The sequence below is a fragment of the Muntiacus reevesi genome, chromosome 3 (genome assembly GCF_963930625.1).
Source record: "Muntiacus reevesi chromosome 3, mMunRee1.1, whole genome shotgun sequence".
Lineage (NCBI taxonomy): Eukaryota > Metazoa > Chordata > Mammalia > Artiodactyla > Cervidae > Muntiacus > Muntiacus reevesi.
The window spans coordinates 111,906,823-111,922,536 of NC_089251.1; the positions used below are offsets into that span (position 1 = coordinate 111,906,823).

The 15,714-nt window shown below is 51.0% G+C and overlaps 1 protein-coding gene across 3 annotated transcripts in view; it reads right to left on the bottom strand.

Moving 5' to 3' along the window:
* Nucleotides 1-2,484: 2,484 nt before the first annotated feature.
* Nucleotides 2,485-15,714, bottom strand: part of WASF2 (WASP family member 2) — a 70,549-nt gene continuing 57,319 nt past the window's right edge. For all 3 annotated transcript variants that reach the window (XM_065930172.1, XM_065930173.1, XM_065930174.1), the window contains exons 4-9: nucleotides 15,153-15,306; nucleotides 12,923-13,040; nucleotides 11,769-11,893; nucleotides 9,252-9,407; nucleotides 6,977-7,494; nucleotides 2,485-6,014 (exon numbers count right to left, since the gene is read on the bottom strand). In XM_065930172.1, the coding sequence (XP_065786244.1) occupies nucleotides 5,857-6,014; nucleotides 6,977-7,494; nucleotides 9,252-9,407; nucleotides 11,769-11,893; nucleotides 12,923-13,040; nucleotides 15,153-15,306 (1,229 nt within the window). In that variant the 3' untranslated portion in view covers nucleotides 2,485-5,856. The remainder of the gene's footprint in view (nucleotides 6,015-6,976; nucleotides 7,495-9,251; nucleotides 9,408-11,768; nucleotides 11,894-12,922; nucleotides 13,041-15,152; nucleotides 15,307-15,714) is intronic.

A 15,714-nucleotide genomic window follows, 5' to 3' on the forward strand; every position in this document is an offset into this window, starting at 1 on the left:
GCCCAGAGGGAGCCGCAAGGTGGGAGCTAGAAAACCTGGCCTCTGACTTCTCAGCCAGGCAATCTGCTCTTTAAATACGCATGCAGGGCATGAGCAGATGCACACGCACAATCCCCCAGGTAAGGGCGGGGATGCCTGCTGCTGCAGTGGGAGGGTGTCTCTGCAGAATGCCTGCCACCATGGTACTGAGCATTCTACCAGGGAGATCCTTTTGGGTGTGAAAGGCTTATTTTTTTGTCCTCTAGCTTCAGACCCCTCACAAGCCACTTTTCCCGGGGCTAAGGCTGGCTTTGGGGAGCACCTGAGACAGCTCCTAGCTTCCTGATCTAGAAGGGAACTCGCTGACCACCGCCCCGGAGCAGCACTTACAGGAAGTGGTGCCAGGATGCCCTGGCCACCAGGCGGCCAGGAGGGGGCAGTGAGGAGCTGGCCGAGGCAGCACAGGAGGGTGGCTCCTGAGCACTTGAAGCGGTTTGCTTGCGCTTGTGACCCTGTAACTGTGCTGCTGTGCCCTTGTTTGCACAGACAGGATCCTGTGTGCATGTGTCCCCATGTCTGTGTGCACAAACGCCCGCATCTGAGCAGGTGTGTGCATACACTGAAGTTGTGTCTGCTGGAAGCCCCATACCCAGGGGCTTTGTTCCAGGCAGTTGAGGGCACGGGGTACTTCTAACTCTAAAGGTCTAAGACAGCAGGGCCCCCAGTCCAGCTCACTTATTTCAAAGCAAGAGCAAAATCAACCACCACTTATAAAACTAGGCCCCAGCGATAGGTAGGGCAGTCTCTAACAGAAAACCTTTAACACGCCCCCTCTGACACCAAAGACCATGCATGATCCTCGATGAAGAAATTCTGAAAATGGTTTACGTTGCGTGGTGGGCAGAACACGAAAGACCCACATGCGAACTGTGGCTCCGCTCTTGGTCTGCTCTGCGATCTTAGGCAACCCAACCTCTCTGAATCTTTTTCTCAAGTGTCAAGTGGGAGACCCTTGGTTGGTGAAATAAAGTGTAGGCAGTCTCGGGCAGGTAGTAGTTGAATGCTCATTCTTCTCACGAGTAGCCCAAAGAGCTGAAGCTCCCAAGTGGAGGAGCCGGAATTTAAGTCAGACTTCCAGCTGCCCAGAACCACATTCCTTCCCTCCAATTCTCCAGCAAGGGCGGCTCCCGACACCACCATTTTGTCTTCTCCCAGGGCGGGCGTCTGGCTGCCTGTCAGTCACCGGCTTCGGGAAGCCAAGTGCTGACTAAACACAGGCCTGAGCAGGAGGGTGGGGTGAGGGGCTCTGCTGGGGCCAGCCGGCTCCCGCGACCCCTCCCCTGCACCCCCACCCTCAGCGATGAGCTCAGAGTGGCTGGCGCAGCACTTGCTGACGATTCAAAACTTCTGCCCCCTCTCCTGGGATGCCAGTGGGTGACTCTCTCGCAACAGCAGGCGTGACCAGCCGAGTCACCAACCCAGCTCCCACCCCTCTCCCGGGGCCGCCCCACACCGTCTGCTGGGCTCGGAACAGGGAGTCCGCTCATCAATTACCCCCGGGGACAGCTACCCGCAGCAGCTGTGCTCGGAACAACCGTTGCTTCCTGGGTAGGTCATTTTTTTAGGGTCAGAAGAGAAACCCAGACCTGTCGCCTTCCCAGGCAGGAGAGAGAGGGGGCGTGCGGCAGCCTAACCCTTTTATCGGATTCCATTGTAAGTCGTTCTATTTAAGGTAAGTTGCTTGGGTCTGAGAGGCAGACAAGATGCCGGCCAGATGTTGGCAGGCAGCATCAGCATTCTGCCTGATGTGAGGCACCACCCCCCGCCCTCCCTGGCCCCAGCACACCCCTCTCAGCCAGCTAGCCAGCTGAGGAGGCCTCCACATCCCCTGACGGGTCTCCTCCTAAATCAACACCCCCACCTCCCACAGAGGGCGCACCAGTCAGAGGCAGAGGCCCCCGCCCTCCGAGCCCACCCACACCGACCTCCCTCTGGAGCTCTGGCCACCACCTGTGGCTATCAACGTCGCCCCTTGGACCTGCTTCTCCCGTTACATATATACAAGTGTACACGCGCGCACACACACACACAAAGCCCAGAGGTGGCTGCGTGGTTACAAAGACTTTCATCAAATCATTTAAAATGTTGGAATTTATGTATTTGCAAGTATACATATAACATTTACATAGAATCTTCAGGTCACTTGGGGTGCTAACGTGCTACACACATGAACCTGGCAGGGACTCAAGTGAGACCAGGCTTGGAGGCACAGGACTTTGAAAAACTGGATGTCCCTCTCTTCTAAGAACCTGAGAGGAGCAGGGTGAAGAGGACAAGGTCACTTTAGGGGTTTGGCTCAGCCCCACTGCTCAGATCTCAGTTGCAGCTCCTGTCCCATCTTCAGGGGAAGGGGCCCCATCTTCAGACTGTACCCCATGACATACAAGCCCAGTCCCTAATAACTTCATGTGGCAAACACACCCAAGAATAATCCACCGGACCAGGTCCTTATAAATATATTTATATCAGAGAAAACAAGGCACTTTGGGAGCATTACAGCTCACTCTCCTACACATACATCATTCTAGACAGAAAGTAAAAATTGGTTAGTTTCTCAAGTGAGTTAACTGAGTAAAGTTAATACAATAACAAAATTGCTCCCTAGCCCTTCCTGAGGCACGGGATGAGGTGCATCTCTGGGCAATACCTGGTATCCCAGGTCAGCTGGACCCCGGTAGAGCTCAAAGCCTGACAACCCCAGGAAGCCTGACATCTCTCCTGAGCAAAAGCCCCTAGCCTTGGGGCACTGCCCCCCTCCCCAAGACAGGTGAGGAGGGGTTGCAGTGGGAAGCAGGCAGAGAGCAGAGCTGGGACACGGAGGGAATGCTTAAGCAGGGTCACCAAAGCCACAGAGACCTCAATCTGTCCGAGCTGGCGCTGCAGAGCCGGAGGATCGGCGCCACGGGAAGAGATTTCACATTAGCCCTGACAACACCGCCTCGGCTCTGCGGTGACATTGGCCAGGGTCGTTTCTGAGGGGCGCGCGAGCTTCCGTTGGAGGCGAGCTGGAGCTCGGGCCAGCTGCTCTGAGCCTCCAAGGGATCGTTGAGCCTGCCCCCTCCCCGTGGCTGCTCCTTTGGAATGTACTCAACTCACAACCAAGGCAGAGCCACAAGTCACTTCTGACACTGCCGACTGGAAGCTGGGCCCCTGGGCCGCAGGAACGGGGGCAGGTCCCCTGGGCTGGGCAGAACAGGGAAGGGAGGCGGCTCCTTGCCTTCAGCCCTCAGAGTCCTTAGAGGCCATTGCTCCACACCCTCACCAGCCTCAGTCCAGTTTAAATAATCACTAAACTTGGGTTTCTACAATTACAGGATTCCAAAGACACACAATTACCTGCACAGGGTCCTTTATCATCTTAAAGGGCTCTGGGTTTAAAGAAGCTTTTTTTGTGTGTGCACATATGCATAAGGTAGAGCCCAGAGGGCCTCTCGGCTGACTGGGTCCCCAGCCCCCCGAGCTGAGGAGGCTTCGCAAGGCCGGCTGCTACAAAGCGCCGAGCTTGGCTGCATAGATTTTAATGAGAGCGTCAGGCAGAGCTGTGCTGTTGCTCTCCGGGACTTGCAGATCATTACCAAACCAGCTGTAGGATGAGAACACAGCACATCGAAACCCTAGGAGGTCACTGAGCTAATGATCTAATCCTACCTTCCGCAGGCAGTGCCCCTCCCCACCTCCTCCTGCCCCCAGCCCTCTTCCACGGCAGGCTCTGTCCATTCCAGAAGCCAGGCCAACACCGCCCCCTTCAAGGTCAGAGCAGGATGATACGGGCAGTGCTGGCTCCCCCTTTTCCGGAAAGGAGGGGGATGGGGGTAATTCAGTCAAAGCCATTAGGCCCAAACCCTGGCCTGGCCTGGCCAGGCCCCAGGACTCCTATTTGGGAGAACCGCTGCCCTCTGCCTGCTGCTCTGGTCACTGCTGGGTGACAGCTGGGGGGCACCTTCAACAGCCATTTTAGAGTTCTGAAGAAAGCACCTTCAGCTTCCGGAGCGCACGGTGGGAGGGACGGCAGGGAAGCACATTGTCTGGCTCTCTCAGCACCGGAGCCTGGTGCCCGCCCGGCGCCCGAGACGCCCTGTCTGGGGAGACAGGCGGGCACGCTGGCCTCTTAATGGCTCCGTCCCCATGACTGCACACTCTCAAGCTGGAGGGGCTGACGAGGGCTTTGGCAATTACTAGAACCATGTGCTGTGCTGGGGGAGACAGATCCTGTTTGTCTTTGTTTCAGGGCTCGGAGAGCTGGGGAAGCCAGGAAAAGCCGGTTTCAGCCTAAGAGGCTATACAACAGAAGAGAAGAAACCTCATTGCTGGCCAAAGCTGACCAGTTTTTTTTCTCAAGAATAGCACCTGTGTATTAGCTTGGGGAAAAAGGGAGGAGGGAGGGAGGGAACATCACAGTGCAGTGAGGAGGGGAACTGGAAACAGGACCCAGAGTCGTCCTGCCTCTCGACCCTCCTCACGGCTGCCAGGCCTCCCCACGCCACCTCCCCAGGCAGCTACCTGCAGCAGCTGCCAGCCTGAGGGACTGAAGTTTCTACAGTTGGCAGGACCTATGCTTAAACTGGGGAAACAAACGGCGGGGGGGGTGGGGGGGGTGGATGCAGAGGAACTGAAAGCAGCGCCTGTCACACTGCCTACCCTCTCCCTCCTCTCACTACCTCTGGTCCCCCAAAAGGGCAGGTCTCAAGGCCAGGTGCCGGGCTGGTGACAGCAAAGGGGGAGCAAACGACGACAAGAGCGGCCACAAGGGTCTGAGCAGCACTGACAGGCCTGGTGCAGACCCTGCGCCCTTTTCCTGGGACTCTCCTCTATGGGGAGGTCTGGAGCGGCACAGAGCCCGGAATCTAGCAAGTGCCCATGATTTGGTCCCATAAAGCACAGGGAATCGGAATCAGGAACTCTGGGCTTGAGCTCTGTCCCCATCCAATGGTGTGACTGTGAGCAAGTCACTTCCCATCTCCAGGCCTCAGTGTCATTCAACCCAAAGACTTCCACCTTCTTCCAGTCCTGCAGCTCCGAGTCTCTGCTCGGCTCCTGACCGTGGCAGAGGCTCAGATCCCTGGGTGTCAGGGCTGGTTTGGTCATGGGTTCTAGAAATTAGAACCGGGCTGCAGTGCTTGGAGGCACCTGGCGGCGAGGGAGGGGTATTTAAGGGACACGGGAACAACACATTCAGGGAAGGGAGCCTGGGAGGGAGGCAACCACCCCTGCCTTCAAAAAGGCACTGTTTCTGAGCAGAGAGGGGTGCGACATTTCTTTAGGGGCTTGATGGCTCCTGGAATAAAGGGCATCTAGACGCAGAAACAGCTTAGAAAAAGGCAGCCTCACCCTGTGTATGAGGACAGAGGGGTGAGGCACTGGGCCTGAGGCTGCTCCGCCCTCTCAGTGCACGGGAAAGGGGCCAGCAGGCTTCAGGACCAGAAGATGGCTGGCACTATTCAAAGCAGCTGAGGGCAAGGATTCTGGAAGACTACAGAAAATGGCTCCTGGGGGAAGGCACCAATTCCAATTTAAACCCAATCAAAGGGATGTGCTTTGGGGTCTTCCCTTCTTTCAGTGAGCAACTGTCACTTGAAGGGAACAGGGAACATCCCAGCTACTGAACCTCAGCAGCCCCATGGGGCCTGACCTCGGGGAGACGGGAAATACATGGTGATTTGGAGGAAGCACTTGGGGTATATCTTTGGTTGCTTCAGGGAAGGCTCTGGCCCCTTGAAAATTTTTCCTCCCTTTTCTTCCCCTTGGGACTGTTGGGGTAGGCATCAAAAAAGGCAGGTAGGAAAGAAAGAAAAAGGAAGTAGGCGGCAGGCAGAGGAGTTAATCCGACCATTCATCTTCATCAAACTCAGAGGAGTCATCTTCCGAGTCGCTGTACTCCACAGCAATGCGACGCGACAGGATGGTGGCCACGTCGTTGCCCACAACATCCCGCTTCTCTTGTTCCCGCTGCTCCTCAACCCTGCGCAGCTGAAAGCCTGGTGGGGGAGAGAGAGAAGGGTTAGGAAGGTGAGGCAGTCTCTGAATCCATCCAGGACTGAGGAAGAGGGAGCGGCCCCCGGTGGTGGTGAGTACTGGAAAGGAGAGCTTAACAGAAGGGTGCTGGAGGAGAGCAAAGAGGAAGGGGGAAGCCGATGAGAAGCCAGACCGGCTTTACGACACCGTGGCCCCAGTGCGCGAGTGCGTCTGAAGGGAGCCTGCGTTCTCCCAGGCCCTGCGCTCTCTGGCTGCTGAGGGCGGCACTTCCGCAAGGCTCCGAGCGAGCAGTGGCCGCCGTGCCCCACCCAGCAGGCACTCAGGCTGCCAAAGTCAGCGACTTTCGTGGAGTTGAGCTGCCTGAGGTTGTCTCCTCTAGACAACCCAGTTCACGGAGGATCAAACAGAAGAAACCACTCTAGCCTCCTGGGACCAGAACCAGCCTCTGACAGAGAATAAATGCTCCACGATGGGAAGGTGATGATGAGGGAGGGGAGGAAGGCAGGGTGAAAGGAAGGAGACATGGAGACAGGAGAAAAAGGGAGGAAGGAAGGAGGTGGGAAGGCGGGGGAGAGGAGCAGAGAAGGATAGGAAAGGCAAAAAAGTGAAGGACAGGGAGTGCCTGAGTCCAGATGAGGAAGGACCTTCCAAGACAGTGATTCTTGGTTTTCTCTGGGGCACAGAATGAATGCAAGAACACACAAAGCATAAACTCCCAAGGAGTTCAAGGATCCTAGGTTAAGAAGCCTTTACTTTAAACCAAGGTGGAAAGAAATACAAATCTCTGCATTTCTGGAGTGAAGCCTTTCTTCAGACTGATCTGAGGTCTGAAGTCGTGATCTCTCTCCACCCAACAAAAGTCATTCCCCTGGAAGGGCACAGAACCCCCCATCTGCCCTCCAGTCATTCATCCCAGCTGCCCAGACAAGGCATCATGATCCTGGACCCACCACTGGGGGTTTACCTTGACGGATGGCTGAAAGCAAGTCGCTGCGGGCATCACTCACAGGCGGCAAGGAGGACTTGGGTTTGGTGGTGTCAGAAAGTGGCGGAGGAGGTGCAGCCAGCTGGCCATCTGCACCACTGAAAGGGGGCGGAGGGGGCCCTGGAGGAGGGGGCGGGGGCGGAGGCGGAGGTGCACCTCCTGCTGGCTGGGACAAGGGAGGTGGCGGCAGAGCCGAGTAGTCAACTGCCGGCGGTGGGGGAGGAGGTGGAGGTGCAGCAAAATCGGGGTGAGGCGGGAAAGATGGGGGTGAAGGTGGTGGCGGGGTCGCTGGAGACCCAAATCCTCCAGGCGGTGGTGGGGGTGGAGTGTTTATCATCGGAGGTGGAGGCGGAGGGGCAGGTGGTGGAGCAAAGCCGGGTTTGGGGCCTGGCGGAGAGCCCAGAGGAGGAGCTGGTGGTGGGTGGCTTGGGCTGACCACACTGGACCTTTTGAGTCCAGCTACGCCAGACCCTCTTTGGTTATTGTCTGCTGGGTAGCTAAAAGGACAAAGAAAAAAGACCCATGATCACTCTCGGGATGCAAACACCCGCCTTTATGTCAAGCTTATCTAATTACCCTAGGTTCATTCTGGTTGACACTATCATTTCATTTTGGCTCAAACAGAAAGAACAACCTGGGGATGGTTAGAAATCCCCAGCCTTGCAATGGGCAGCTTTGTAAGATGAGCTTCCCATCAGCAGAGGAGTAGAAGCAGAAATTGAAAAATACCACCTAAAAAAAAGTGGACTTAGGAGTTCTCTAACAGGTAAGGCTGGCCAAGACCATCTCTTAGGTCCCCCTCAAACCTTTCAGCTCTGCAAGGGAAGGCGCCCTCCTGAGTCCTCCTCTAAGAGGAAGGGTCAGCTCAATCCTACAGCCAGGACTAATAAGCCATGTAAGAATGAACTGAAATAAAAATTCAAACACTACCACCCACCAGGCTCCATTCCATAGGCTATTAACATTCACCAGATCTTGTGAGGGCAGGAAACCCAAGCCAAGCTAGGCAAACCTGAGCGGGGTACAGATTGAGGTGAATGCACCTTCAGTGCTCCTGTGGAAAAACTTGAGAGAGAACGAGGGCCTGAGGGTCAGGAGAGACGGGAAATGAATGTGCCGCCAGACTTGACCCAAGTTGAGGGAGCATTAAGGCTCACCTCTCCTGGGTCAGGCCTGCTCGCCTGCGGCGGCGAGGTCTCAGGCCACGTATGAGACTGAAGGGCCCCTTTTTCCACCTTTGTGTCTGTCCTACACTAATAGCTACTCCTTAGGAAAGCATCCATCTTGGAATTTTCCACAGATCTTGGAGCCTTACTGCATCAGACACGGCAGCCAGCAGGAAGTGATTTGGGAGGCAGAAGGAGATCTGGGATTCATGGTTTCGGACGCCAGGAATGGGGCGGGGGGCGGGGGTGACAGCATAGCTATAGGTCTCCAGCAGAAGGGTCCTCAACACCCAGTCTCTGATAAACAGTGTCCAAGGAGACAAATGTACCTTTCAGAGCTCTCACTTGTTAGGCATCAGAAAGAAAAGCAACTATTTTTCCTCAGGAAACACTGAAATCTAACACTCCTCAGATCCCTCCCCTTTCCAGCCATCACACACTAACTCTTCCTGTATACACCTCTGCCAGGGACACTGACAAATATCAAAATGGTCAGATCCTAAGTCTCATCTCTTTCTCCTTTGTTTCATTCTTTCTGGAGATTCTATCCACAGTGAAATGGAGCAGAGGCAACAGGAGAAAAAGGTGACTACTTGCTAGGTTCTTTGACAACTGGGGAGAAAGGCTATTCACTATTTTATGGACAGCAGCAGATTATACCACTTTATTTCATGCTGAGTCAGAGCTAAGCAAAAAAAACAAGAAAGAAGCTAGTGACCTCTCTCTGCTCAGATGTAGCCAGTAGTTAAGAACACAGGCTCCGGAGTCAAACTGGCCTGCTTTCCAATCATGAATCTGCTTCTTACTGGCAGTGTGATCTTAGGTAAGTTCACTGACCTCTGTGCTTCACTGTTTACTCATCTGTAAAATGGGCACCTATCTCAAGAGGACTCTTGTGGAGGTTAAGTAACATATATAGTGTTTGGCATAATGCCTGGTACCTTACAGACAATAAATATCAATTATTTCTATTATCCTGACTCACTTGTCTGGAGTTACTTTAGTGGTCTTGGCCTGGATTTGGAACTTTTACTTTGTTCTTGAGTGTTTAACCACCCAGAGTAAATACAAGAGATACCACTGTTTACCTGAATTCTGCTGGTGGGGGAGGCAAGTTGTCCTCTGCGAAAGAAGGAGAAGGTGGAGAAATGGAGTCTGACTGTGGAGGTGGTGGGTAGCTGCCTGCATCCACATTCTCAACAGAGCCAACGCTGCCATTCTGGTACACCAAAGTGGGTGGATACCTGATAGTGAACCCAATGCCAAAACTGTTATTTAAAGCCCGAGTGATACTCTCTCGCTTTCTTAAAAGAGCCCACAAAAATGCATTTGATACAAAAGCTATTAAGGAGAAATAAAATTAGTATATTTCCCATATAGTTTTTGTTGTACTGAAATTTTATTTGGGGACTAAATATTCTATTGCTAAGTATCTCCCAGATATTTCTACCCCCCCAAGTTGCTGTAGTTGTAATTATTTTATTATTTTTTACATTTAACGGCGTATAGATTTACAACGCTGTGTTAGTTTCAGGCACACAGCAAAGTGAATCGGTCACACACCCCCCGCTCGTCGTCACAGAGTGCCGAGCAGAACTCCCCATGTTACACAGCAGGCCCCTGCTGGTTATCTGTTTCATACATACTAGTGCCTACACGTCAATCTCAATCTCCCAATCCACTCCTCCCCTCTCCCAGATATTTCTGTTGGATTGTCTGCAAAAATGGGACTCAATCTAGCTTATCAAAATCATGTTGTTCCTTTCCTAGTGCTGGCCTTGTCACACCCAGCAGTTCTTTGAAATTCTCTCCCAAATGTTAGGAGCAGCCCAGACCCAAATCCCAAAGTCTGTCTTGCGGCAAAGGGCAAAGCCAGGCCCCAAGGCTAGTGAGCTGCAAACACGTGACTGGCACACAGCCTGGTTTTGAGGTCGGCAAGCCTCTGGAGTGCTCAGAGGCCAAGGAGGCATCTGACTGCAAAACCAAGCTGAGGATAAATGCGAGTCACTATGTGGTAGTTGGATGTGGTCTCTTATCTCACAAACCAAGCTGCTGATTCAAGTGGGGTGCGAGGGCTGGCCTCATGCACCCCTGTCCCTCACAGCGCTGGGCTGGGGGAATTCGCTCTGGGTGAACAGCAACAAGCTTCCAGGCAAGCAGGAATACACCAGGCAGCAGCTAACCAAGTGTAGCCGCTTCCCTCCAGCTGCCCTCCTTCCCACCACTGCTAGGTGGTGAGGAACTCACACCACTGCTGGGTGGTAAGGAGTTCACCTAAAGCAGACCCCAGGGAGAACAGAGCTGGAGGAAGCTAACTAAATCAAACGATGCTCTGACGTAGAAGATCCCCAAGACCTGCAGCCCTGTAGACCTGGCACATCTCTTCACAGGTTCACCAACAAGCACGTCCAGGTAGAACAGCCTTGCAGCCTGATCCCAAACCTCTCGGACAACAGAATCACCACACACACACAGACACACACACACCCGTAATAGCTGGTTGGCATTCTGAACACACAAGCTGCTGGTCTTAAGAGTCACTGAGCCTTCCTATGACAAGGGCCTGTCTGAACAGGATGAGATCATGGAACAAAATGGCCCCTTTTTATGGGAGGTGAAGGTAATGGAGGTCCCCTCAGGGCTGATTTCCCTGGAGAAAGGTTCATTTTTTTCCTCTCGCCATCTTCATCACTCTTTAAAACAAATCTCTTAATCTAGAAAGAACAAGTGTCAGAAGTGTCAAGATTTCTAAAAGTCAAGAATTTCATGGTAGAATTATTCCTAAAAGCAAGAACAACTCAACTCTTTCCTTTTATCATTCCTAGACACCCGGCATGGGCTGGCATGGTTCTCCAACAGCCAGGATGCAAGGTATTTAGGGGAAAAACCAGGGCGACATTTACGCCAAGCAATCTCGGTGACTTGGCTTTGAATGTCACACAGGTCGGACACCAGGATAAGCATCAAACCAAGCTTTAAAACCATTTCCCCCCTTTTTAAACCTCTAGTGTGATTTGGTATTGGGAAATGGGGTCAGACTGACATCTACTATTTCTCCACAGAGATATATAGCGTCAGTACTGGCCACACGACCTTTCCCACACTGTCTCTGAGGTCTGCTTTCAGTCCCTTGGCTAGCCTCTCTCCCAAGACTGACAAAGGCTGGCTGAAAAGTTGCTTTGGTAATGTGCACAAATTCTCTGCCTGGCCTTCCCCACTCCCATGAAAGGTCCAGTTCTTAGTCAATGACCTTCGAACCAACGCTCTAAAGGCAACGGACTCCTAAAACCACTTTTCTTCCCTCTCTAGTCTTTCCTTTGAGGCCCTGACATCGTAAGGGCACTAGAAGCCATGGGCTTTATTTTCCAGCCCACTCTGGTCACCTTATTTAAACTGCTGAGCCTCTAATTTTTTTTTTTTTTTTTAGCAAATTTTAATTACCAGATGGTGGTACTTTAAAGTAGCTGATTAGCAGTGGTACTGATTTAAGCCACACAGCCAGACTTCGGGGGTACGAAAGGTGTCACACCAGAGCTGTCAGAATGCTGCCCCCAGTTGCCAGACCCTTCAAAGAATGCTACCAAGAGGACAAAAGCGGCGCCTACCGAGAAGGCTTTTCTTTGGATTCCACAAACTCTTGACCCATCTTCATTTTCTCCCACTCTTCCTTACGTGTCTTGATTTTACGTGGGTTTACATTTCCTCGATTTGGATTATCTTTCTTTTCTTTCTATAATGAAAAGAAACAGAAAAGCTTAATAAACATTTCCCAAAGTTCTTCATTAAAATTCCACCCACCTTCATGGATATACACCCTAGAGATAATCTGCCTAGACAACACACAGTAACCACAGAATTTACAAAATTGCTGGGTTTAGAGTGACCTAGAGGTCATCTAATCCAAACCACCTCCTGGGCTCAAACACATTTCTTCAGTCCCATACTCAAATACCTGTAGCAATGGAAATCCACCACTTTTTTGGGTAATTCATTCATGTTTTTGAGCAACTCTAACTGTTAGGAAGTTAATAAATAGCTATTTATTATTCATTATGCCACAAAGGTCAGTCAAGAGAGAAGAGAAATAATGACAGCCAAAGATATCTGGGACAGGTATAAGGAAATAGTTAAAAAACAAACCCAAACAACTGATGGATTCTTCAGCTTGTGCAGTCGCACTAGCCCCTGGTGCTCTCTTAGGCCTCCCAGCAGCCATGCTAATGGGATTGTGAGGTTGCAACTGCTAGGTCATATGCTTACACACATCACTGGGAGTCTAAGGGGAGGGGAGCATCTGTACCAAAACTAGGCCTATGCCCCCCCCCCTCGCCCCGCCCAACCAGTAGTCAAGGTGTTAAACCGCTCCTGCTGCAAATCAAGCACTGTAGAGCCTTGTGCTAATCTTTGAGAAATGAGCTGCAGAGCTGGCGCAGAAGGGACTAGCCTAGCTCGAGTGTCCAGCAGAGTCAGGTGCAAATTGCAAGAGAAATAAATGGTGAATAGAAAAGTCAATTTCTAAAACTCGGCCTGAATATACTCAATTGTTAATAGCACTGGGGGGAACAAACACATTTTTGGTGTGATTTATACTTTCATCTTGGTTGTGCTCGGAGTGGACACATTTTTTTAAGAGTCTCACCTGGCATCCAAGCAAGCAGCCACTCAGAATGATTACTTCACATAAGACTGGCTTCCTTTTTATCCCCCCCTCCACAATCGTGCCTACTGATGTGTAGAACAGAAGCCCCTTTCCCCTCACCCTATGCTTTCTCTTCTCTTTCATGATATCCTTGGTGTCCTGCAGCATCTTCTCCTTCCAAAGATCAAAGAAGTACGAAGGGTCTGTGTAGAATTTGAGTGCCTCTTTCCCATCGTCCCTGGGATAGAAATGAAGACAAGTAGCTGTCAGTAGACAGATGAGCTCCCAACCAAATCCAATATTCCAAACACCTACCAGTTAGCAGTTTTTACACTGAGGAATCAAGAAGTCATTCAAATCGACTGCATATTTCCTCCTCTATACCAGCGTTCCAAAGCCCCTGAATGGCATGGCACCTCTTCATTATCTAGCTTTTTAAGAACCGTAGCCTTACTTTCAATTCCTGGTGGAGGAATCTGCATGGTGAGGGCAAGAATGGGTTACAGCAGCAGGGATCCTGATTATGTCTAATGATCTCCAGGGCTGCAGACATCTCCCCGAGGACATTCTGATATCTTGGGACATCAGATGGGATTTCTGCCACTGGCTCCCCTATCACCATCAATTGCCCAGGACTCTCCAGCAAGCATTAATGGCCTTCCACCCACCCAAAACATGTGTACACATGCACAGCTTCACATGTGTACAGATGTATGTATGTACACACATGAATGTATATTATGTGTGTAGCTGTCATTCCTCTGTAAATACAAGCAGCCACAGCACCTCACCTACTAGAGGAGCTCAGCATCCACCCCCCATCCCCCAACCACAAGGGGGACCCAGTGAGAAAAGACGGCCAGCTGGTCTATGACCACAAGATTTAACTACCATCTCTCAGTGGCTGTGACAGAACAGGGTTAGCTGATGAGTGTCAGTGTAAGGGTCATCTGCCAGATTCAACGACCCTGGCTGGAATCCTGCACTTTTGCATGGCTATGACTCTCCCACTTTTCAGAAAGCATGCATTTAGGGATGGATAGTTATTTTAACACTATTCTGAACTAAAACAAATTGGAAAGGTAATTCTTTTCTGACCTCCAATCCTATCACAATACACAGAAACCAGTTCCAATCAAGCACTAATGATTTTTATATTAAATCTTGTTCTGAGTTAGCCACATCACTCGTTTCTGTTAGGCTAAATCCAGAATAATGAGAAGAGAATGTTAAAAAGGAACATACCCTACATTAGCTGAAAAATATACTCGTCTTACCATACTCCGTTAGATATTATCAAGTGTGTAATCCCTTCCTCTCTTACAAACCCTCTGCCCAGATCCAACCAGACTCAATGATGGAGGCTGCAGAGTCAGATCTCTGCCCTGCTATGTTAGCTGGCCCCTTTGAGAGCCAAGGGGCAGACATAATTTCACACGGTAATAACAAAGGAGAGGTACCACGCACTTTCTCTGCATCTGTGTGAGAAGTGGCCATGTTCCCATTCTGGCTCTCTGGATCAGGTGGGTGTCCTTGAATTTCACACACACACACATTCTACTTTGCAGTACACCCATGTCTCACAGAAGACATCTGCCTCCAGCTATCTGTAATTACTTTTACCTGTTCCAAAGATATTTATGGATGCGCGCAAGATAAATATTCGCTTTCTGTCCCTGCTTGGAAGTTTTTTGCACGATAACACTACCAGACCAGACCACTAGAGGCGAGGGGCTTTAGGCTGTCTATAAGGCTACCTTTTTCAAGTCTAGCCATAGCACCGTAGGTCCTTTCACAGGGGAATGTTGACAGGATGTTCAAAACAAAGTGAACGACACTCATTTGGAAGAATGCCAATTACTCCTTAGGCTCTGGAAGGACCCTCAGGGCCCAGAGAAGCCAGTCCACAAGGCTGGCCCCACTAACACGCCCAAACATCTGGTAATCTAGCGGTTTCAGAGTAAGTGGGAGCCTTGCTAAAATGCTGCCCCTGGGATGCAAGCTATAGGACTGCCTTGCAACAAAGTCCTTTTGGTTCTATAGTAACTAAATTCCTTGGATGGAGTCCAAGATGGACCTGGCTTATACCAAATTAAACTCTGCAGCATAAATGCTATAGCAAACTTTCAATATTATATATTGTATTCACTCATATTATATATGAGTTTCAGAAACCAAACAGCAATAAGTGACACCTATTTATATGTGTAAATGTTAGCTTCTTCCACCACAAGCAACTCTGGGGTAGGTAGTACACTTTTTGATACAATCCTCTGACGTACACATCTTTAAAAAGACAATCTAGTGTTGTTAGCCACAGGCTGAAGAGGGGAGAAGCTAGCCAGGTTACCTGTAAGGGGTAAGATTGTTGAGAGGTGGGGGAGTATCACAGGTGTTGTATGTTTCCAAAACGGGTATGGGGAGAGAGTTTCTGTCAAAAAGCTTCTGGTCTTGTACAGTAGAGCTTCTGAAGGCCTTTCGGGTGTTGATTCCTTGTAGTGATACTGAAAGAAGATGGAAGGCATTAGAAAATGGACGACAGGCTATCTGAGCAAACACTGAGTCACACCAGCCGGAGAGGCCTCAGCTGCTGCATTTCTTGGCTGCGGCTGTCTGCAGCCAGGTTTTTTTTTTTTCCTTCTCCCCCTCTGGGGAAGCCCCACAAGGCTGTCAGCAGCCCAGCCATTTCATGACTGAACAAAATGAGGCAACACAAAGGTTTACTATGTGGCCAGATCTAGCAGGCCCCTCCTTAGGAGGATTGAATCTTCCAAGTACTTTTATGGTAGCGAAACACAACTGGGGGGGAAGGGGAATTTGAGAAAAAGAGAATTGGGGAAATGGGAGAAAGGGAGTGTGTGGAGGTGTGGTAGAGATGAAAAGGTTTCTTCACATCACCCAGGTTTGTATCA